The 23,412-nt window shown below is 51.7% G+C and overlaps 1 protein-coding gene across 3 annotated transcripts; it reads right to left on the reverse strand.

Annotated features, from left to right (window-relative positions):
- Window positions 1–495: 495 nt before the first annotated feature.
- On the reverse strand, window positions 496–21,551 carry DNAJA3 (DnaJ heat shock protein family (Hsp40) member A3). Of its 3 annotated transcripts, XM_075564339.1 has the most exons (12): window positions 21,310–21,551; window positions 18,348–18,481; window positions 17,569–17,652; window positions 15,544–15,744; window positions 14,668–14,820; window positions 11,809–11,956; window positions 11,104–11,168; window positions 9,577–9,705; window positions 8,963–9,078; window positions 7,972–8,069; window positions 2,019–2,123; window positions 496–1,514 (listed from the first exon to the last, which is right to left on the reverse strand). In XM_075564339.1, the coding sequence occupies exons 1-11, from the start codon at window positions 21,518–21,520 to the stop codon at window positions 2,032–2,034; spliced, it is 1,431 nt and encodes a 476-aa protein (XP_075420454.1). In that variant the 5' UTR covers window positions 21,521–21,551; the 3' UTR covers window positions 496–1,514; window positions 2,019–2,031. The 3 variants fall into 3 exon arrangements, with proteins under 3 accessions (XP_075420454.1, XP_075420456.1, XP_075420455.1); XM_075564341.1 differs by lacking the exon at window positions 2,019–2,123; XM_075564340.1 differs by lacking the exon at window positions 496–1,514 and having other exon boundaries at window positions 2,018–2,123.
- Window positions 21,552–23,412: the final 1,861 nt, after the last annotated feature.

The raw sequence follows: 23,412 nt of genomic DNA on the forward strand, positions 1-23,412 counted from the left end.
ATAGAATAACAGAACCGACCTCTACTTGCAATGAGTCTTCACAATTGCACGGGCCCTATCCGCCTATTCTGCCTACACGTTCTTCAAAGACCAGTCAAGAACGGGTCTCATTTGTAACTCAGGGCCATCCCTGAGGGTGCCTGGGGAGTCTTTTTAGTCCGCTGACTCAGTCCAAGACTCTTCTCATCCGATCCAGCTCCTGCCTCCCGATCTGCTGGCCCAGACACCTGAACTGTGTGCTAAGTGGGCAGGTTACTAGGGCTTCTGGGAGAAGCAGTCTGCTGCGCGCGGACCCCCCGCCCCCCCTAAAAAAAAAGGCCAAGTGATGGAGGGGAGAAACTGAGTGAGAGCCGGGCCATGAGGCTGTACCCGTCCCTCACACAGCGGGCTGAGGCTGACTGGCTTGCTGGAGAAGGCAGATGGAGGTGACCCCGTGGCAAATGTCAGTCACACAAAACCCTTTCAAGGAAGAAATGACCACAATTTTAGGTTTTAAATATCTTTTGCAGTAGATTATCTTATTTACATTGATACAGACTCATTTTACATTCTTCAATCATACTAGTAGATGCTGGGTTTTCATGAATGAAGACGAAGAGAAAGGGAACGGTGGGGAAACGTTCTTCATTAACCCGTTAACCTGTCCGCGGTAGTGTGGGGGTCTGAGACACGTGGCTGCAGTGTCCAACTGAGCTGGGGCGGTGGGGACGGTGTGTTCAGCCAGGCCCTTCGGGGCTTGCCTACATTGTGCTGCCCTGTCCTGAGCAGCCTTTTTACTAGAGAAGAGAGTCTTTGCTCGAGAACTGAGAGACCCTCCTGAAAGCAGACAGCAGCAGTGGTGAGACCCCAACAGGCAGAGGCTGGTCAGCATTAAGGAGGCCACAAAACTGGGCCCCTGACCAGTGCAGCGGGTGGCAGGCTGTGACCAAGAGGAGGGGCGGGCGGCACAGGCACTCTTGCCTGAAACAGAATGGGGACGTCGTGGTGGAGAGGAGGGATGTCTATTGGCCCTCGAGTTGGAAGTGAGAGTTCCTGAGCCCCTGGGTCTTGCTGAGCTCCCCACTTTCAAACTGCTGGGTACCTTTGGGAATTAAAGACAAACCGAGAGCGTGTGTCACCCAGCGGAACCTGTGGGTGGGGGTGAGAGGCTGGAGGTGTGCAGGACAGCTTCTGGGGAAGGTTCGTCGGGACACCCCAGAAGTTTGCTGAGAGAAAAACCAATCCACTCAAGACTCGATGCAGCTCAGGGTTCGTCTTTAAGCTGTGAACGCAGCCTTTAATTCTTCACTTAAGACCTCCACCCCTTCAGCCCAGAGTTAGTGCTGTCTCACGCTGCCCTGAGCCAAACGCTATCACCCTAAGGTTCTACATCTTACTGCCCGGGGCCTGTGCAGGGCGCCCCTGGCTTGGGGAGGCGCTGTGGTGATCTTGCTGCAGCGGAGCTGGTCCAGGGCCTCATCCAGGCCATGCGGAGCGGCAGCCACGTCCAGACTAGTTTCCAGTGGACCGTTTTCCTGCCAGAAGAGACAGACAGTTACATGACAGGAGCACACTGCTGTGGGCGTACTTTTACTGATCCCTGAGAGCAGGAGAGGGTTGAGAATCCCTCACGAGGGGCAAGCAGGAAGTGACAGTGGGCAAAGCACCGAACAGCCACTGCCAAAGCTCCTGGGGCCTGTACTCGGGCTGACAGGAAATCCAGGCACTCTGAGTTGTAGGCCTGGCTCTGCTGCATTTCGCCCTTGGTGACTGTGAGCAGCCTGGCTCCATCCAGGCCCCGCCCAAACAGTCTCTCCAAAAGCCAGCCCTGAAAATCTGGCCGCCCTGCCTCCATTCGCCAAATGCAAAAGCCTCAACGGGCCTGGTCGCAGCTGGACCGCTCCTGAGACAGCACTGCACCGGGTCCCCAGATGGAGGGGTGGGTGGGTGGGTGTGAGTGCTGATACAGGACAGTGAGAGAAAGGAGGCCGGTGGGAAGGGTAACAAAGGACAAAACAAAACCTTGGTGGTTTTCCTACCTCAGCTGGGCTATCAGGAGGTAAACATTTTCTTAAGTTTGGAAAGGAAGCCCTCCTTGTCCTGCCTAGCCTCGCCTCCTGTAGAGCTATCCACGGGCCTGCCACCTGGGCACAAAGAGCAGAGAGAACTGGGGTCAGAGGCACAGGCAACACACCCTGGTCCCCGCCGGCCCCCACCAAGCCTAGCCTCCCAGGGCTCAGCACTCAGAAACCACCAGGCCCCATCAGAAAAGGGTAAGGGACTGCCTCCAGTCGGCAGAGGCTACCTGACCTGTCAAGACCACGAAGCCGCTCAGAACCCGTGTTTACTCCTAGGGCTTTGCCAGGGGCCACCACAGAGAAACAGCTACTTCCGGCTGATTCTTGTTTTCACCAACAACCACACGACATGAAGGGGATTGAAATAGAATTGTCCCACAACCTTTCTGAAGCCCCTTATTTAGCCAAGGGCCAAGAGGGCTTACGGCAGAACACACAGCTTACAGGTTAGCCCACACAATCCTTAGGGTAACCTAACTGGTGAGGCTTATAGAGGCCAGGCAGTTCACTCCAGGTCACAGAGGGAGAACCTCATGGTGTCCATCTGTAAAGATTAGGGTCTAAAAAACCCCATGGGCAGTTCCACTCTGTCACTTGGGTTGACAGAGCTGGCATCGACTCAGGGGCACATAACAACAGAACAAAGGAGGTACCATCTACTCAACTGCCTGAGCTCGAACCCAGGCAGCCTGACTCCCAAGCTGAACTCTTGGCTATCACTGGGCTCCTAGCTTTAAGGGAGATAGCAAAGAGATGATCCCATATCTTGGCCAACCAACTAGATTCCACTCTCCTGACCAGCGAGGGTCACCGTGCTGCCCCAACTGCAGCCGTCAGTGTGTGTGCACTCACACCTACAACTCAGAGAGCACGCTTCCAAGCCTCCCACATGCAACCACCTCTCCAAATGCCCTGGAAACTGAGGGTCTGGCATGAAAACGGAGGGGCAGACGTCTCAGTCAAACACCCTTTGTGCCTTTATATCCCTGCTTCCGTTTTGGGAATGAATGTGTGTGTGTGTGTGTGTGTGTGTGTGCACATCTTAAATGACGGACAATGTAGTCATGTTTACGTAATATTATGATATGAATGTTCTGTTCTCAGAAAGGATGCTTGTAAATAAAGTTATAGTTTACAACTAAGGAAATGATTTTTAAAATGCTCTGGAAAAGAGTAAAAAATGTTCCCCCAAAGATATTTATGCAAAAATGTTCTAAATTGCGTTAAGTTTATCTCCAGAAAGTCTACAATGGACAGACATTGAACAAGTTCACCTTTGACTCATATAGCCCTCACCTTTCTGATATAAGAATTCCTCTCTCAGGTTTCAGAGCATGTTACTAAGAATACAAACCAACCCTCAAGAAAAACCCCTCATTTCTCTCCTTAGAGTTTTTGTTATTTTTTTTTTTTCTTTTTTATTAGGCAAGTTTTTGTTATTTTTAACACTGGCATATTTGCTATCAGAAGTGGGATTTGGAAGTGAATTACTTTCTACAAGCCACAAAGTGACAAGAATCCAGGCTCCACTTAAGCTCTCTGCCTGTAGACTTCAGGAGTCATACTAAAGTAAATAGCTTCTCAAATAAAGCTCTGCTCTCTTATGTCAACAATGTTCATGTATTATGACAGTTTGTTCCTTATGACTGTCTCAATATGGGCTATGCTAAGCCTAAAACAGCAGCTGACTTTCCTAGTGGGATTCTGGCGAAGAACTAAGCACTAGGCCTTGAGGCCTGGTAGGCCTTGATCAAGGGCGAGAGGAGTTACTGAAACCCAATGGAGGCTGAGCATGACAGTGGGACAGGAGGAGAGTAAAAGGAAATAGAGGAGAGAACTACGAGGCAAAGGGCATTTACAGAGGTCTAAATACAGGCATGTACATATGTAAACATATTTATATATGATGATGGGGAAATAGATCTATGTGCATATATTTATAGGTTTAGTATTAAGGTAGTAGATGAACATTGGGCCTCCACTCAAGTACTCCCTCAACACAAGAACACTTTGTTCTATTAGCCTGGCATTCAATGATGCTCGCCTTCCCCACATGATCGCTGATGACCAAGCAGGTGCATAAGCAAATGTGGTGAAGAAAGTTGATGGTGCCCGGCTATCAAAAGATATAGCATATGGGGTCTTAAAGGATTCAACTTAAACAAGTGGCCATCTAGCTCAGAAGCAACGAAGCCCACATGGAAGAAGCACACCAGCTTGTGTGATCATGAGGTATCGATAGGATCAAGTATCAGGCATCAAAGACCCAGAACAAAAAATCTTATTGTGAATGAGGGGAAGTGCGGAGTGTAGTCAATTGGACATCCCTTTACAGAAGGGTCACAGGAAGGGAATGAGCCAGGCAGGGTGCAGTATAGCACCGATTAAACATACGACTTTCCTCTAGGTTTTTAATGCTTCCACCACCCCCACCCCCCCACTATCATGACCTCAACCCTCCCATACAAATCTGGCTGGACCAGAGCATGTACACAGGTACTGAATAAGAGCTGGAAACACGGAATCCAGGACAGATAAACCCCTCAGGACCAATATTGAGAGTAACCACACCAGGAGGGGAAGGGGAAGGTGGGGGGAAAGGGGAACCAATCACAATGATCTACCTATATAACCCCCTCCCAGTGGGATGAACAACAGAAAAGTAGGTGACAGGAGACAAGGATTAGTATAAGACATGAAGAAATAATAATTTATAAATTATCAAGGGTTCATGAGGGAGGGAGGGTTGGGGAAAAATGATAAGCTGATACTAAGGGCTCAAGTAGAAGGAAAATATTTTCTAAATGATGATGGCAATAAATGTACAAATGTGCTCGACACAATGGATAGATAGGTTGTGATAAGAGTTGTACACGGTCCGAATAAAATGATTTGAAAAAAAAAGAAATAAGCACACTACGCCTTGTTTGTATTTCGATCTTTGTTTGAGCTTCTTCACAAGTTTGTCAAACTGGAAGCCACATTGGTTCCTCTTTTGGTCAGTTGGTGTGTCTGTGAGTAGTTTAAAGCTGATTAAACAGAAATGCCTGATATCATGAAGAATTTAAGATTCTTGTTAAAGTTTTCCAGTCTGGACTTCTTGATTTATAGTGTCTAGGCTGTAAGAAAATCGGGCAAAGGGAAATCTCTAAAAAGGAAAGAGGTGATTTAAGCCATAAACAAACAAAAATTAGGAATTCATGATTGGAGAAATTTAGACTCTCAGAGAATACCTTCTGGTGCTCCCAGCATTGAGAACACCTGGAGCAAAATCACAAGCTCTTTAAGACAGGCTGTTGCGTGGCCTTGAGAGACCTTACAAAGGACTCTCTAGAATATGCGATGACTATACTTTTACAAAACCCCCGATTACTAAGACTAAGACTGCCACCACCACGCTCACATCCAGCATACTGATTGGAGGTTCATGTTCAACACACAGTGCATTAAGTATCCTAAAAGTAATTTAGAAGTAAAAAAAAAAAAGTTCAATGATCACTTTGGGAAAAATGAGTTTCCACTGGTTTCTTTTCTCTCCACTTTACAATGTCCTTCTTAGATAACTTCTGGATTAATGCTCACTTTTCATGAAAAAGTCTAAACACAATCCTCCCACTAGAGGCTCTAGCAAATAAATGTAGCTTATCTGTTTTTTTACCCCCTGAAATTGAATCAGTGTCATCTGAGAATTGTTGAAACTGGGTTCCCCACATTGGTCTCTCATCACTTTCCTATTTGCGCTGGTGTCATAAACCCAGAGTTTATAAAGCTTTGTGTTTCATTTTGTCCTGCGTGTTCTCTGGTCTGTACTTTTGTTTTAGTATCAAGAATACCATGCTTGACATTTCCATAGCGCAATCTAAAACCTCGGTTCTTTTCTGAGACAAACAGCTCCTGCTCCTTGCCTATAATCTGGGCTTTTAATTTTTTTTTTAATTTTAACAATTTATTGGGGCTCATACAATTCTTTTCACAGTTCATATATATACATACATCAATTGTATAAAGCACATCTGTACAGTCTTTGCCCTAATCATTTTTTTCTCTTTTCTTCTTTTACATTTTATTAGGGACTCATACAACTCTTACCACAATCCATACATATACATACATCAATTGTATAAAGCACATCCATACATTCCCTGCCCCAATCATTCTCAAGGCATTTGCTCTCCACTTAAGCCCCTTGCATCAGGTCCTCTTTTTTTTCCCCTCCTCCCTCCCCCTTCCCCCCTCCCTCATATGCCCTTGGTAATTTATACATCGTTGTTTTGTCATATCTTGCCCTATCCGGAGTCTCCCTTCCCCCCTTCTCTGCTGTCCCTCTCCCAGGGAAGAGGTCACATGTGGATCCTTGTAATGCTTTTAATTTAAGTAGTACTTGCCGATGAAAATCAAAGGCTGTGCCTTCATCATGGGCTACAACTCAATGTAAAGAAAACAAACATCCTCACAGCTCAAAGACAAGATGATAGGCGGAGAAAAACATTTAAGTTATCAAAAATTCCATGTTGCTGGAATCACAATCAAATTTCACAGAAGCAGCACGTCGCCTTGGGCATGTCTGGTGGCTGTTCCACGGTAGGGGAGTCTAACCAGACAGCACTTGCCTCCAGAGGCCTATCACCTTTTAAGGTCAAAGTGCTTTCTGAGGGTTACACAACACCTAGTGTTGTAAGGAAGAAATCCTGATGAGGAGGAGAGTGCGGAGTGGAGACCCAAAGCCCATTTGAAGGTCACTGGACATCCCTTTACAGAAGGGTCTCGGGGAGGAGACAATCCAGTCAGGGTGTGATGTAGCAATGATGAAAAATACAACTTTCCTCTAGTTCCTAAATGCGTCCTCCTCCCCCACTATCTGATCCCAATTCTACCTTTCAAGTCTGGCTAGACCAGAGGATGTACACTGGTACAGACAGGAACCAGAAACACAGGGAATCCAGGACGGATGATTCCTTTAGGACCAGTGGTGAGAGTAGTGATAATGGGAGGGTGGATTGGAAAGGGGGAACTGATTATAAGGATCTACATGTGACCTTCTCCCTGGGAGCACTCAATAGGCTGGGGTGGGTGGGTGGGACAGGTAATCTGCGTCTTCAAATGGCTCGTGTGGGTGCCAAGTAGCGTTCCCTCTGAGGTTATTACAACCTTCGTGCACCTCTACCCTAAGAACCCGTGCACGGCAGGTGAACGCAAATGGTTTCTTGGGTAACTAGCTCACGAGTTCTCATAGGTGCTCAAAATAAAGGCAGTTCAGTGTCTGCTATATATATATTTTTTAATCTGGCTGGGAATCGAAATTTTATTTTTTTCTTTTTCTCAAAACTTTCCTTAGACGGCCACTATGGAATGACACTGCCATCTGTGAGGCTGCTACGGTGGGACCCGCCCTTACACCTGGCTTCTGGCCACCCTTCCTCTTCACTGGGAAGCTAGCCCAGCTCCTGTGCTAATCTACTGACTCTCAGCTCGGGCAGGCAGCATCCAATACTTGGGAAAAACATGTAGCTGAGCCAGAGCCAATGTCCCACCGGAAGAGGGGTTGCCGTGGTGACTTCCAGCTCAGAGTAAGCAATGCACCAGTCTACTGCCCGGCAGCCTCGGAGTCTGCTGTGCTCCTGCCCCAGGCATAAACTCACATGGCACTCTGGGTGAGGACTTGGGGTCTTTTCATCCCACCAGGCCTGAGGCTTTGATGAGGAGCTCCCTCGCAGAGTGTGCCCAGGGCTACGGGACAGGCAGCAGAACCAAGGCTAGAGCTCAGAACACCAGCTCTCAGGGCAAACAGCTGGGGAAGGCCCCGGTGCTCTCACCTTGACCGGCTCACATGCAGACAGCAAGGAAGGGGCCCAGCCAGCCCCGATACCCTTTGTCCAAGCTTCACCACATCCCACCCTCCTGAGTACCATCTTACCAGTGCTCGTGTTGGTGACACCGTTCACCGTCCCTTCCACGTCCGTCTCGTCCTCGGCATAGCTCAGGATCAGGCCCTGCTGCCGGCTCGTCAGCCTCCTGTAGACCAAGCAGAGTCGGTGCTAAGGCCCTCCTCCAGCAACCCCAGGGCAGCCAGCCCCCCACAAGCCTGCACCTGACTCTAGGCAGAGGAGCTGGAAGCACAAGTGTTGAGGCAGAGGTGAATGAAGGAAACCCCAGAAGCTCCCACCTTGTGTGCCACTATTCTGGCTGCCGTGCCTTGCTCGGCTACACTAGATACGGCTGTCCCTCAGAGAATAGTGGTTTTGTGTGTGCACACATGCATGTGTGCAAATGCAAGCATGTGTGTAAATCAGCTAAGAGAGTACCTAATCTAATTAAAAGGTGAGGGCTCTCAGGCGAGCCCTCTCAAGGGAGGCAGGTGCTGGTGCCTGGCCCCTGGGGACGTGCCACCACATGCCAGGATCTGCTCGGCCTCGGCCTCTCCCAGCCAGCACGGACCCTCGAAAGCAGGCACCACGGCCACAATGGCAGTCCTGCATCCCCGCTCTGCAGCAGCTGTCCTGGAGTGCTGCTCACTTAACCTCCCGGGAAGGCACCTGTGCTGTCCTGTAAAGTTGCCCGGAGTCAGAGTTGACTCCATGGTGGCAGGCTCAACGACTGGCTGAGTCTGGGCAGCGCAAAGGGTTAACACGCTCAGTGACTGACACAAGTCCACCTGGAGTACCCTGGAAGAAACAGGTGGCAATCTACTCCCCACACTCGGTCAGCAGAGCTCCTACGGGGTGCACTCAGTTACAACGCAGCACACGTGACACTGAGTCAAGGCTCTGTCAACTCAAAGGCACCCAGTACCGACCCACAGGCTGCCACTCTTCTTATGAGGACCCAAGCAGGAAGTCCCTGCCCACAGTGGGGAGCCAGCTCCGAGGAGACACAGCTCCTGCTGACACTCGGCCCAGAGCACTTACTTGGGAATTCGGATCTTGATGTGGATGTAGTGGTCGCCGTAGCCATAGCTATTGATCCGGGGGATGCCTTTTCCACCCATCCGGATCTTCTGGTCAGTCTGGGTTCCCGGGGGGATCTGCAGAGATGGACAGAAGACATCATGGCTCTCCTATACCAAGCACGCCCACCGTGCTGCCTGCGGTCATCAAGCTCACTTCTCTAGAGAGGAGACCTGGCTAAGCCAGGAAGCCCGCCAAGAAGGGCCTGCAGTCAGTACTGGGTGCCAGCAATCTCAGGAGATGAGGATAGGGGGTGAGGACAGGAGGGCGCCGCTGCTGACACAGGTTTCCCAGTACCCCCTGCCCCTTGTATGGCTCCGGAGACACCAGAAACAGCCTCAAGAAGCACAGTTAGGGAATGGGATGCGTTGGGGCCAAGGGAGGTCACAAGAAGTGCTGCTGCTATTGACCTCAAAGGTGGGCAGGACAGAGTAGACTGTGTCCACCCTTGAGCACACCTGAGATCCACCTGCCAGACAAAGGAAAGGCCTGTGACTAAGGTCTTGGGGGTGTGGTGTACCTCCCAGGACTCCCCACATCCCTCACTCACCCCAGGGTCCAGGCCCCACACTCACCGTCACATTGATGGTCTCATACAGGCCCTGAGCTCGGGCCGTGCCCCCCAAGAGGGCCTGGGCCACAGAGATGAAGAGGTCTGAATGGATGTCTGCGCCGTCTCTCCTGAACACAGGGCTTTTCTGCACCTGAAGCCACAGACCAGAGAGGTCACTGTCTATCACCACGGGCAGACGACCCTCAGCCCCTCGAGCGCCCCGCAGGCCTCACTGTGCAGTGCAGAGGGAGGGAGGGCGCTGTGTTGTCAGTCAAGGGAAGTCTGCCCACCTGGAATACTGCAACGGGAAGGGTCAGGCCTTGTGAATACACTCAGTGGTGGAGAATCGTGGAGAAGAGGAGAAAGCAAACTTGGCTTTGGAAATACTACCACCATACTTCGCTAAAAACAACAGACAGACTCATCTATGGAGATCACGGGGCTGACATTGTCCCTGGTGGCCAGTGGACAGACAGTGGGCACTAGCGCGGTTGACTGTGTGTCGCAAAGATGTTCTCTGCCAGGGAGTGACCCTTAAAAGCGGCAAAGATGGCAAGGATTTGTCTCAAGTACTTGGAGGTGCTGTCAGAAGTGACCAGTCCCTGGAGAAGGACATGAAGCTTGGTAAAGCACAGAGGCAGCGGAAAGGAGGCAGGCCTTCAGAGATGGACCAACACCGTGGCTACAGCTCGTACACGTGACGGAGGTGAGGGCGCGGCAGCAGTCACCTCCCTTCTCTGACTGCATTCTACAGTGGGGACAATCTGAGTCCTGCCTTCACCGTGGGTGGCTCCGTCTACTGGGCTCATGGTTGCATTTCTGTTGTCTCTGCTTTCAGCTACATGAGGTCTCATATATCAACATGCAAAGTGCGGCCACCACACGGTTAAGAGTCAAAAATAAACAAAGGCCCGGACACTGGGGATCCCTCCTGGGTCCTGGGCTCAGTTTGTCACTCCTGTGAGCATCTTCTTATGCTTACCACCCACGAGGAGGTGGGGTGAGGAAAGAAGAGAGAATGGAATCTTCCACAAACTCTTTGCCTGCAACACACCATGACCCATGTCCTCGAGCCACTGCTCTCCCTGCTGCTGACTGTGGCCCAGTCTTGTGAACACCTGTGGCCCAGTCCCTTCTGACTGCTCGGGAGCCTTCTGCACAACCACAGCTCCAAGTGCTCTGCGCCCTTTTATTACAGGGCAGTGAGGGGTCGTATGCACAAGTGTGTTCCCAGATGTGCTCCTGGTCTACCCACATGGGCTTCCATTAAGTAAGAATGGGGGGTTTCTTCAAAGCCATCAAAGGCTTTCACAACACTAAGGTCAAGTTCGCCTTCAAATCTAGTGTATGTACAAAACAGCTAGTCTTCCACACTTCTATCCCATCAGCAACTGATTGGTGTCAATCATCAGAACACCCAGGAAACAGTGCCCTTCAGCGAGTGTGCCCCATGTCCCTGAAGAGGAAGCCCACGGGGAGAGCCCTGCCCCCATGGAGTCCCCACCTGGACCCTTCCCACCCTGAGGTGACGAGGACATGGGACACCTACCCGGAAGGTGACAAAGATCTCTCTTTTTCCCACGGGCATCCTCACAGTCTGGCCATCCTCAACGCCTGCAGGAAAGAATAGCACTTAGTCAGGACCCCACCTCTTAGCTTCTTAGGGTGTTCCCAGCCCAGCTCCATGCTCCGGCCCGGGCTGCCCAGCTCACTCCTGCTGCCTGGTGATGAGGGGCCAGAGGCAACCAAGCTATCCCCCGAGTTCCACCCTGCCCCATCAGGAAGCAACCAGAGCAATCTTGCTCACTGGACCAAATTCCCTGGGTGTGGCCAGGCCATGCAGGGCGGGTGGGTATACAGTCTAGTAAGACAGCCTGATCACGGATAAGACAGGTGAGCATGTGCAGGGCCTCATTCCTATATGCAGGCTGATGGGCTCCTCCCTGGGGATTGGCAATGAGCCACAGACCCAGGGAGCAACATGTGTGAAGGGAATCTTCCTCCGGGGCTCCAGCAGGAAGTTCAGATAGGACTGCAGAGCAGGGAACCAGGGGCAGTGATAAGAGGGGAGGGAAGGGGAGATGGTGTTCACCTTCCTGGAACAGTATGGTGGGTGGCGAAGACCAGAGCGGCAGGGGCACAGCGGGGCATCTGTCCCCCAACCTGGTGCAGACAGGGTGAGCAATATGCACCATGCACCATGGGCCCAGTTCCACCTCCCCTTCCCACCCCATGCACAGGCAGCAGGACCCACCAGCAGGCACTGGGATCACCACTCTCTTCCTCTGCTTGGCCTGCCCTGTCCCTCGGCAGACTACACACGGGGTTGTGATGAGGGAGCCTCGGCCGCCGCACCGCCGGCAGGTGGAACGCATCACAAATGGGCCCGTGTTTATGGTTTCCTGACAGACAGAAGAGAGGAGGAGCTTGAGGGTCTGGGAGGAGCAGGCCAATTCACGGCAGATGTGTCTCCTGCTCCAGGGACTCCCGGGACTTCCTAGAGCTGAGCAACTGTGGCATTTTAGGATCACTCCCCTTTAATGCCAGGTGCCTTGGGGTCATAGTGGTTACATGTTGGGCTGACACCCACAAGGTCTGCAGTTCAGATAGGACTTTCTGTTCCTGTAAACAGCCTCAGAAACCCACAGGGGCAGCTCTACCCTGTCCTAAAGGGCTGCTATGAGTCAGCATCAACCAGACAGCAATGAGTTTTTCTTGCAATGCCGAAAGTGAGTTAGGAAAACACAGATCAAAGGGAACAATGAACACCAGATGCCCACCTGCCCCTGACCCAGGCTAGTATCTGTTGGCTGAGCCTGCTCCAATAGAAGTGAGGTGAGCCGAGCCGAGCCAAGAATAATCTATCAACGGTAGTGACTGGGCTCCTAACTGCAGCCAAGCCAGAGATCCGTATCTGTAACCCACTACACCACCAGGGCTTGCTCTGACGTAGCTATCTAGGGGTGTGTGTGCGTGTGTGTGCGCGTGTATCTACATCCACAGACGATGACACTTATGGAGATACAGGTATACACACAAACACACATGTGCTTGTATTTCCTGGTCTGGAGAGCCCGCTTAGAAGCACTGCGATTCTCCTAGCAAGGAGCACACCCACGGCACAAGTCTTGGTTTCTAATGACACTCGACACTCGTAAGAATTAGGGTCCCTTGGAGCAATGACTGATCCCATGGCTGGGGGCGGTGAAAGTGCGAGTTGAGCCTACCACCAACTCCTTTTGGTTAGAGTAGCAAGCACTGAGAGGACAATGGGGCCTTGTCATAAACACACAGGGCCAGCCTGAAGGGACTTCCACTGGCCAGATCAGGGACGCTCTGAACATCAGAGAAAGCCACCATCCTGGTGACAGCCCAGTGATGGGAAGAAGACCCCATGTGCTCACACTGACAAACAGAGGAACAAGAGAATGGCCAAGAAGGGGAAGTCTTTGCTGTCAGCTGAACGCCAACGGTGAAATGTAGAAGGCATGCTAGGAGGGAGGGGGGGAGAGGGAGGGAGGGAGGGAGGGAGAGGGAGAGAGAGATAGGGAGTGGTCACCATTTTGCAGCCATCACATTAATCACTGATTTAAACTAGAATGATCAATGGATGTGGTGCTCTGGGAAGGGAAAGGGGCCTCTAGGAAATGATCCTGGGGTTCGAAGAGGAACGGGAATGCTGATGATGGAAAAGCCTGATGGGCACTGCCTTCATCTGACCACGGCATGTCCACCAGCACGGTGATGAACACACTGGCATCCTGTGACTCCCAGGGTGCACTGGGAAGGGCTGAGCACCACTACTATGGTGTATCTGCTAAACCCACAAGGACTGAACCCTATTAGAAAAAATACCAGATGAACCCAAGTGTGTCGGGGGAGGACGACACATTCTACAAGGTAACTAACTGCCCTTAGAAGAAAGGCCTGGCAGTCCACTGGCGAGAATCGGCAAAACACCCAGTCCCATCCCAGGTAGCATTTTTCCTGGTCTTCGGGGGAATGCCATGAGTGGGGAGCCAGCTCCATAGCAGCTGAGCTCCCCCAGAGCCAGACAGTTGGAAACGGCTGGGGTGAGGTGGGAAGAGCAATGGAAGTGGAGGTACTGACCAACTTGAAGACAGAGGGTTTAGAGAAGTCTAGTGATGGAGACGTGAACTTTCAGTGACCAGAAATCTCTGAGGATTCTGTGGGGGCAGGAATGCCTATGTCACACCTGATGGGCAGGGGTGTTCCACCCTGGCCTGAGGAGGCACAGCACCAGGCTCCTCTTAGCAGCGGTTCTACTTCACTGGCTGTCCTGAGTGGAAGACCTGTCCGCCTATGAAAAACACCCAGACGTTTTTACGAGATGTGAGAGCTAGCCAGTTGTGTTCACAGGTCATGAATCAGAGGATTAAAGGTTTGTACTGCTTCCCTCAAATCAATTCAACACCTGGTCTGTAATTTTCAAAACCACCAGGGTCATGAGAGAAAAGCAGGCTCGGGAAGAGTTCCAGGTGAGGCGAGTGGAGACGTGATCACTAATGCAACGCTGCTCCTGGACCAGAGGGAAACAGCTGTGGAAACCATCGTGAGGATAATCTTTAGATTTTCACTGAGATAACGCTAGTGCGTCAACACTTTTCACAACAGTGCTGTAGTCAAGTGAGAGAATGTTCCAGTTCACAGTCATGCACCTGAAGTACCTGGAAACAAAACCAAAGGTGCAAGCCAGTGGCTTACAGCAACCCGGTGCACCTCAGAGTAGAACTGGGCTCCACAGGGTCTCCACCAACAATCGACAGGACAAGGAGCAGAGCAGAAATGACAGAACAACTGGTGCACCTGGGTGGACGGTCTAAGGGAGCACTGCAGGCTTCCCCTAGCTATTAAATGCTCCCAAGAAGAAAAAATTACCCCAAAAGGGAAAAGAGATGAGGGCCAACTAACAGCAAGCCTGGGTTCTTTCCCTGCCACCAAACCACACTGCCCCCACCAGATTTCCCTTGCTGTGTCTCTCCTGAGACCAGATGGTGCTGGATGAAAGGGGACCACGCAGAGCCCCAGGCACTGGTGAACGAAGGTCCAGACGCAGCAGGGCATGCACAGGTCGGCGCCCCAGCCCCCTTACCATGCCGGAGCCGCCGCAGTAGTGGCAGTGTTGCACCTTGGTGCCAGGCTCATTCCCTTTGCCATCACAGCGCTCGCACGTGTCAGTGATGTTCACGGTAAACTCCTTGTTGACACCCTTGGCCGCTTGGTTGAAGGTCAAGTCCATGATGTACTAAAGAGACCAAGGGGCAGGCCAGTCACCTTCCTCCTCACCATGATGAGGTGGGACTCGTCCTGGGGGAGGCCTGCTCCTTGGGGTTAATAAGAGGTTAGACAGGGCTCAACTGATGTGATTTTCAGTAAGTTGGAGATAGCCCCGGATCACTTCTGCACAGAACACCTGAACACGTGCTGTCCTGAATCGCTGCCCTAATTTATGTCATGAAAAAACGCCCCTCTCACTTTAGCTCTAGAGGCAGACCTCGTTTACTGAACTTCCCAGACGGCGAGTTTACTCACGGAGGGTCTGGTGCCCCCTGGCATCGAGCAAGGCCACCGGTGCCATCTGTCCACCAGCGTGTGCTCATCACGTTCCTGTGTCCTATTTCGGTCATTCTCACACTATCGCAAACCTTTGCATGCTGTTACTATTAGACCAAGGCTAGTGAAAGCACAACCTCTGGTGAGAGCAGCGCACTGAAACTCGCCTTGACGCAGCATCTGGTCTGCTGCAGGGCCCGGAGCAGAGCCTGGAACGGCACCTCTCGGGTCTGACAGGGGACCCCGGAAGGAGGCCAGCTGCCAGTGATCTCTGAAAATCTTATGGAAAGACTATCTGGTCAAAGCGGAAGTCCTCGTTATGACGCGTGGAAGGTGCAGGCGTGGTTCAATGTCTGCCTTCAAGAGGCAGGGGTTAAAAACTTGAGCGCGTCTTCTAAGTGAGGCACTCACTCACCTCCTGGGGCTGATCGAACACGCTCTGGAAATCTCCAAACGATGATGACGAGAACTCCCCAAAGATCTTCCGGAACAGCTCCTCGGGGTCAACAGAGGGGCCACCCCTCCAGTAGCTCTGGCCGGAGCTGCCGGCCCCGGCATCAAAGCCCGCTGCGCCGTACGCATCATACTGCTTTCGCTTCACTTCGTCACTCAGCACCTGCCAGAGGGAAGGCAGGAGAGTCATGGGCCTTGGCCTGTCTTCCTCCCGGGCACAGGGGCACAGACACAGTCACACAAGGTCAACCAGTCACAGCACTCACTAGGTGGCCACTGTGCCCAAAGGAGTAACACATCTCATACCATGTGGCCAACGCACTCACGATGGACCAAGACCTAAATGTAAAACCGCTCCCTGCCATCGAGTCGATGCCGACTCCTAGGGACCCGAGGGGACTGAGCAGAACTGCCCTTGAGGGTCTCCAGAGCTGTACGTCTTTGTGGGAGCAGAAAGTCCAGGTTCTCCCACACATAATGTGAACCCTAAAACTATAAACACCATCGATGAAAACCAGGGTTCCTAATGTGGAAGGAAAAACAAAAGTGATTCAGGGCGTGAGAATGTCTGCACAGTGTGAAGGTCACCAACGTGTGGCAGCACTGCTCATGCAGGGACTGAAGGGCTTATGATCTGCGGTGTACGCACACGCTAAACAACAACAGAGATGGCAGGAAGTCATGGAGGCAGGGCGGGGCTCTGACATCAGCACCTCAAAAAGGAGATGGCCAAAGGGAAAATGAAAGTGTGGGAGTCTGGCTCCCCTTTTCAAGTTGAATGGAAGCTACCAGGGGCTATCCTTGATGGAAAAACGTCTCCAGGGGTAGCCTCTGACCTGCGACCTCTCGAGCAAACTGCACCCTGCTGGAGCCCTTGTCCACAGACTACTGTGTGTTCATATCGCTGGAGACAAAAGACCAGCAAGTGCCAGTAATGGTGGCACCAAGAGAAGAGTGGGGGACAGACCCACTCACCCAGCATCACCGTGTACCGAACTGCTGAGAGGGGGGCCCCCAGGCAGGGAGCAACGAAGGGCTGGAAGAAGCAGTCTCCCCTCTGACTTCTTTAGCTGTGTACTGTCCTTCTCACCTCTCCCTTTCAAATGAAGAAAGTGCTGGCCAAGAGAGGGAGACTTTCTGGAGACACGGGTCAAAAGGCGGACTGAAGTGACACACAGACCCCAATGTGGGCAGAGAGGAAAGCAGCAGGGAGCCAGTCACGTAGAGCTAGCCACCCGCAAGGGAAAAGGAGGAAGGAAGCCCTGCCTGACACAGGTCAGCCAGCCAGCCAGTCGGAGACTGGCTCGGGGTCCCATCCTCTCAAGGAGAGGAAGCAGACAGCGGACGACTACCAGGACAGCCTGGGGATGCTGCTTACAATCCCTTACTTTCCTTTGCAGTAATGTCCCTCTGCTTCCGACATTGGGAGAAAGAGGAGGCTTTCTGCTCCCATAAAGAGTTAGTCTCGGAAACCCACAGGCTCACTATTAGTCAGAATGATTCTGCTTCTTTGGTTGAGCAGGTTCTGAAAGTCTTTCTGCATAATCAGCTGGTTCGGAGAGCTGGAGAGAAACTGCTGTTTGAAACGCATGCATCCCATGAGCTGTGGCTATGTCCCATGACCAGGACTCGGCACTCAGTGAGCAGTCCTGAAGCAGCGCTGTTCTCCTGTGTGGCTGCCAGGTCCCGTAGCTACCTAATACCCCCATCTCCTGAACCCTGGGAACTGGGAGAGAGCTAACAAGGCAGTCCCCTCTGCACAGGCACCCGCGCCAGGTGCTTTGCCTCTCTGAGGACATCTGACACCTATCGATTCCCACCATCGCCGACAGAGCTGGTGCACTAGGCAGGGTTCAGTGATTGACCTTGGGGAGCTATGCTGAGACAGTGAGCCCCAGGAAACCCAACAGGTGGCCTTGTCCACCATGGGATGGCCTCAGACTGACACACACAGGGACAGCCACTGCACACACACTAGTCACAGTACCTCGTAGGCCTCCGCCAGCTGGGAGAACTTCTCCTTGGCTTTGGGGTCATCCTTGTTGGTGTCTGGGTGGTATTTCTTGGCAAGCTAAGGGGCAGAACATGGCAGATGGTCAAGGACACAGAGTAGTTATCCCAGGAGTTCCCAGCACCAAGCACAACAAGGCAGGGAGGAGCCCTAGTCGGTGCCGTCGTGATGCGCTGGGCTGCTCATAATCACCAGCCACTCCACCGGAGCAAGATGGGGCTTTCTACTCCGGCATTTCCAGTGTCAGAAACACAGTTCGACCCTAACCTAGAGGGTCATTATGAGCCGACGACCCACTGAGCTGTTTTGGACTAGGAGCATGGCAAGCTCATCACTTCTCGGTTATGGGAACCACACACTGCTACCTTAATGCCGAGAATGACCATTTAAAATGCTCACCAGGGTGTCTACTCAGATTCAGAGGGAACAGAACACAGAGAATTGCAAAACCAGCTCTGGAGAATGGAGATTTGTCCCCATCTCTGCCTCTCCTTCCCGCCCTCTGCCCCCAAGTTTTAGTTAGTCTTTTCTCTCTGTAAACTTTGCGTGGTGATTTGGGTGAACGGCTATACAGAGGCTGGTTTCCCATCTAACGCTTTACACACATTTTTATTCATTCAGCCACAGCTGTCCCAGCATCACCCGGTGGGGAAGCCTGTCCAGTGAACCACCTCTAGGCTGCATGGTGCCTGTGGGGGCTGGCACACGGGCCGCCGACCATGGCATTCATTCTCCAACCAGACTTCTGCACGGACCTGGTAATAGGCTTTCTTGATGTCTTTCTGGCTGGCATTCCGCGGTACTCCCAGGATCTGGTAAAAATCTTCTTTGGCCAAAAGGCTGCTTGTGTGGAAGGCGGCAGTACAAACAAAGGGGTAGTTTTTAATTCCTAAAGAAGAAGGGGGAAAAAAAGAAAGAAGATCCCTCTGCGAATGTGCTCAACCAGAGGACACGGTGAGTCAGCTGCCAAGCAGAACACCAGGAGAGAGCTGCCGAAGGGTCATGGACAAATTCCATTCTCTTTCAAGTTTCCCATGAACTTTTGGGAGCCCTTCATATACGGGCTCAAGAATGGAGGGTCCAGCTTCAGGACGTTCTCTGGCAAGCACACCTGCCCAGTCTCACTGTTGTTGAGTTGATTACAATGCACGGCGACCCCAGAACACAGAGTAGAACTGCTCTAATCAGTGGTCACCAGAGCTCCTTGGCACCGTTCTCAACTCACCCACTGCCATGGAGTCAATCCCAGCCCACAGCAAGACAGTCCATCTCTGTGGGAGCAGTAGCCCATGTTTCTCCTGGCGGGTTTCACCAGCTGGCCTTGCTGCCCAGCAGCTAGCCCAGAACGCCATCAGGGCTCCTGAGGAACCACAGTAGTCTGTGACTGCAGACCTGGTGTGTGCATGTGAGACCTGGTGTGCGAGGTCCCATATGAACATTTGAAGCCAAGTTGATGGCTTTAGGTGTGCCTAAGAGACAAGAGTCCCCCCTGAAGGATGTCACCGGTCACATGCATTCACCTGTGGCAGAATGCACCCACCAGGGCTATGGGCTCAGCTGGGGGAAAAGAGAGCCTCTGTCCTTTTGAGAACAGTCCTTAAAGATCTGATGGTTCCTCTTATGGCACCTGAAGCAATCCAGGCATAACACGAACACATCATGTATTAAGAGTTGCAAGCTCCTGGAGGAGTTCAGATTTGAACAAAGAGAAACAGTCAACTACTTATTGAAAGCAACTGCTCCTGCCTGGCACTTTGAAGTGAACAAAGATCACCTGACACCCCTCCAAATAATCTTGAGGAAAGCTAGACAAACAAGGGAGCAGGTTACTGCCAGAGACAAGAGAAAATATGGGTGGCAGCTAGACAATCTTAAAAAGGGATTCACTGACCAAACCCACACCTGGCTAGCTGTTCCGGCTGTACCCATCCCAATGCCTGGACCATGGGTGGCCCTCCATAAATGTGTGAGGAAAGGAAGACATTTTTATGGTTAAGGAAAGAGAGGCTCGACAGCGTTGAACAAGTCACCTAGCTCCACGGATGGAGGCTGGTCTGTCTGCCCCCAAGCCCAGGCTCTTTTCTGTACCCTACAAAATTAATCACAATTACCGACACCTCACCGTTAGCTTCCTAACAACACCGTTGCTGTGTGCCATCAAGTTGGTTCCGACTCCAAAGCCAGTCTTGGAGTGGAGTGGAACGGATTCCAATGCACGGCAACCCTACGTGACAGAGCAGAAGTGTCCCATGAGGTTTCCTAGGTTGCCAGGTCTTTTCTCCCATGGCAGTAGTGGTCACTTTGAACTGCTGGCCTTTCAGTTAGCAACCGAGGGCTGAACCACTTAACAAGTCTACCGCTTATAAATTACCTTGATCAAGGCCTTTCATTAATCATCTTTTTGAGTTGACGTGGAGTTGATGGTAGATGCCCTTGAGACTGTTTGGACTCACGGGAGCGTCATGTAACAGGGGTAGGGAACGTCAGGCCCACAAGCCACAGAAGGCCTATGAACCAGGTAACAGCACACGACTTACCAAAGAGAGATCGTTACAGCCACCACATTACAGGTAAGTTAATTAAATGTTTGACCAGCATGGCCCGAAAGTGATGTTATAAATATCCAATGGTCCTTGACAGAGAAAAGGTTCCCCAGGCCTGCCATTCAGTGAAAGACATGATGCAGACTAACTAACACATCCATCAATGATGCAGCAGCACATTTCACAGCGAGGCTTCACCACTTCTCAACGTCATGAACTTCTACAAACTGCTGAATGTCTCTAGGCCTCAACTTCTTAAATCCACCAAATGAAATTAAAAACAGTACCCATCACATGGAATGGCGCCCGGGTGGTGTAATGGGTTACAAACTGGACTGCTAACCAATAGGTCAGAGACTCACCAGCCACTCTGAGGGAGAAAGACAGGCTTTCTGCTCCCATAAAATGTACAGCCTTAGACACCCACAGGAGCAGTTCTACTTTCTCCTCTAGGGTCACTAGGAGTTAAAATCGACTTCATGGCAGTGTGTTTGGTTGGACCATAGGGAAATAATCCATGTGTGGTACACAGGCAGTGCCCAAGGAATGCCAGATTGTGGGATTCCACTGGGCAGCAGACGGTATTTTGGGTTAGTGTCACCACGGCTAATTTAAGGAATTCCTAAAAGGTCTGTGAAGCAGCGTGCCATTTGGTTGCCAACCATGCTGCAGCGGGGAAGGCTTTAATTAAATTACAGCTCTGGGCAAGTCCTCTTTTCCGACTTGTGACCTTGGACAGGTCACTTCCTCTACAAGAACCTCCAGTTTCCCGTTCTGTAAAATAGGGGTGCTGGTCTGATCTTGCTCGGTTGTCTGGATCTGTCTAGCAGCAGGTGCACTGTCACCGCCACAGGCTGGAAAGCGAGGAGGTGGGGTGGGGAGGGAGGGGAGCATAGGCAGGCCCAGAAGCGCTTCCAGAAATGTTGACAGAGAGGTGAAGGGTCACGGCCTCCAGAGCGTTTTCGCTGCCCCGGGCAGGGGCCCCAGGCTGCTCTCCAAGCCTTGGCTGCCAAGCGACCACATGGGCCTCACTAGCGCCTGCTTTCCAGTGTCCTCAGCAAATCTAGCCCCAGTTGAAAGTGACCCTTCCACCCCGTTCCCCGCGTAGGCAAAACTAGGCGAGTCGCCCCTTTCAGGCCCTGGCACCCCTCTCGGCGCCGGCGCCTACGCTCACCTGTGAGGCTGACACCGGGTCTCAATGTCAGCAGCGCCCCCGGGCCTCGAGCTCCCGGCGGACGCGCAAAGGCGGTGACGCTCAGCTTGCGACCCAGGCACGCCCGGACTGCACCCTCCCTGGACGGCTGGGCCCCTCTCCCCGCTGCAGCCGGCAGCCGCGGGGTCCCCACAGCCACCAGCAGCCAGCGTGAGGAGCACCGCGCCGCCATCTTGGCCCGGGGACACTGCGCCTGCGCCACCCGGTTCCAGGACCGCGCGAAGGCGCGCACGCACGCGCATTACGACGCCTCTGTCGGGACCGGGGCCTCTGCGCGCGCACGCAGAGACACAAGTTTGCGCATGCGCTACCGCCATCAATACCTTTTCCCGGTATCTCACGGTAAAATGAGGTTAGCTCTGAAGAGCGCTTACCTTGGAGAATCTTGTCCTTTTGTGCTGGATGACCAAACACTGCACTTTACCTGCGGTAGGACGTGCCTGAGTGCAGCCTCAGGGAGCTGGTCTAAGGCCCCAGACAAATGGGACTACAAGTCCCGGCATGCAGTGCAGCAGTCATTCCCAGCATGCAGTGCTCATGATCCTTTGCCCTGACCCTGACTTACATCTTGCTTGGGTATTACGCATCCGGCCACTTTTCAACTACGTGGCTCCCTCTCTGCCCCTAAGTCTCAACATTTCGAGCTCACATTCTGTCACCCTGATTTCACCATGAAAAAGATCTCTCAGCTTGCTCCTTCGCGTATTCCAAAAATCCTCCAAACTCTCCTATCGAGTCGATGCTGACTCATAGTAATACTATAGAACCGCCCTTGTGGTTTCCAAGACTAACGCTTTAGGTGAACAGAAAGCCCTGTTCTTCTGCGGAGCTTCCGGATTAGGTTTCTCCGGCTAAGAGTGTGTTTATTCCAGATTGACAGCCAAGCTACCCCCAAAAGATTAAAGAATCTTGTAAGCAACTAGTCCACGTCCTGCACGGTCTTCAATATTGGGGATACGATGATGATGATACACTGTTCTGGAACAGCACACAATGACAATGAATCTAGAGAGGAAAAAACTGAGCAAATAGCATAGGTACAGGCAGTGTCAAAGGCAAACAGGTGAGGGGTGTCAGACAAGGCTTTTGAGAGGTTATAAACATTCCCGATAAGCGTTGAGCATCAGGTAAAGGTGGCGTGAAAGAATATTCCAAGTAGCAAGAACATCAAGCAAATGTTCACATAAGTGCAAACCTTTACAGCACTAAACTTAGGGTTGGAAAAAAGTTGGAAAAGTAGACCTGGAGGGTGACGAGATTTTGTCTCACGTACTTTGGACACCACGCCATGGGAAAGGGCAGCATGTTTGGTAAAGGGTAGGGTCAGCAGAAAAGAGGAGGACCGTCAAGGAGATGTGGCGACACTGGGCTCAAATCTAAGGACTGTGAGGGCGGCAGGAAATGGTTTGGGTCTGTTGTTCACAGGAGTCACTGTGAGTCAGAGCCGACTTAGCGGCATCTCACAACAGCCTGGTTTGGGGGACCTCTAAGCCTTGCAAAGGACTTTCAAATGTCATAGCCCCAGCAATAGGAAGGAATCTTGAGTTCTTGGACCGAGGGCTCAGTGTCTGTGCTTTTCCACCTTTCCAGGTGGAGGATTTAAACTGTTAATCACCATGGGGAAATGGTTTGAGGGATAAACGAAAATGCTGGAAACTGAGGAAGTTGCAAAGCCTGCAAAGTTATCACATTGGCGAGCCTTCCCTCTTGGAGGGCCTTGCGCTGAGGTAATAAATGAAAATCCCTTCATCTGGGGCTCTCCACTTTTATTCTGCAGATTGTGCTTCTGAACCAGCTCCCCTTCGCGAAGCCTACAGATAAAGTTACAGTCACAGGTACCAGGGGATTGGACTTGAATAGGCTTGTTTTGTTTTTTAATCATTTTATTGGGGGCTCATACAACTCTTATCACAATCCATACATACATCAATTCTGTAAAGCGCATTTGCACATTCATTGCCCTCATTCTCAAAGCATTTGCTCTCCACTTAAACCCCTGACATCAGCTCCTCATTTTCCCCCTCCCTCCCCACTCCCTCCTCCCTCATGAACCCTTGATAATTC

This window comes from Tenrec ecaudatus, chromosome 12 (assembly GCF_050624435.1).
Source record: "Tenrec ecaudatus isolate mTenEca1 chromosome 12, mTenEca1.hap1, whole genome shotgun sequence".
Taxonomy (NCBI): domain Eukaryota; kingdom Metazoa; phylum Chordata; class Mammalia; order Afrosoricida; family Tenrecidae; genus Tenrec; species Tenrec ecaudatus.

Coding starts and splice junctions, on each gene's coding strand:
- DNAJA3 (XM_075564339.1), bottom strand. CDS start 21,520: ATGGCGGCGCGGTGCTCCTCACGCTGGCTGCTGGTGGCTGTGGGGACC. Junction 15,745..17,568: donor AGCTGGCGGAGGCCTACGAG/GTACTGTGACTA, acceptor TCCCTCTGGCAG/GTGCTGAGTGACGAAGTGAA. Junction 2,124..7,971: donor TGTCACCAACACGAGCACTG/GTAAGATGGTAC, acceptor CTTTGTGCCCAG/GTGGCAGGCCCGTGGATAGC.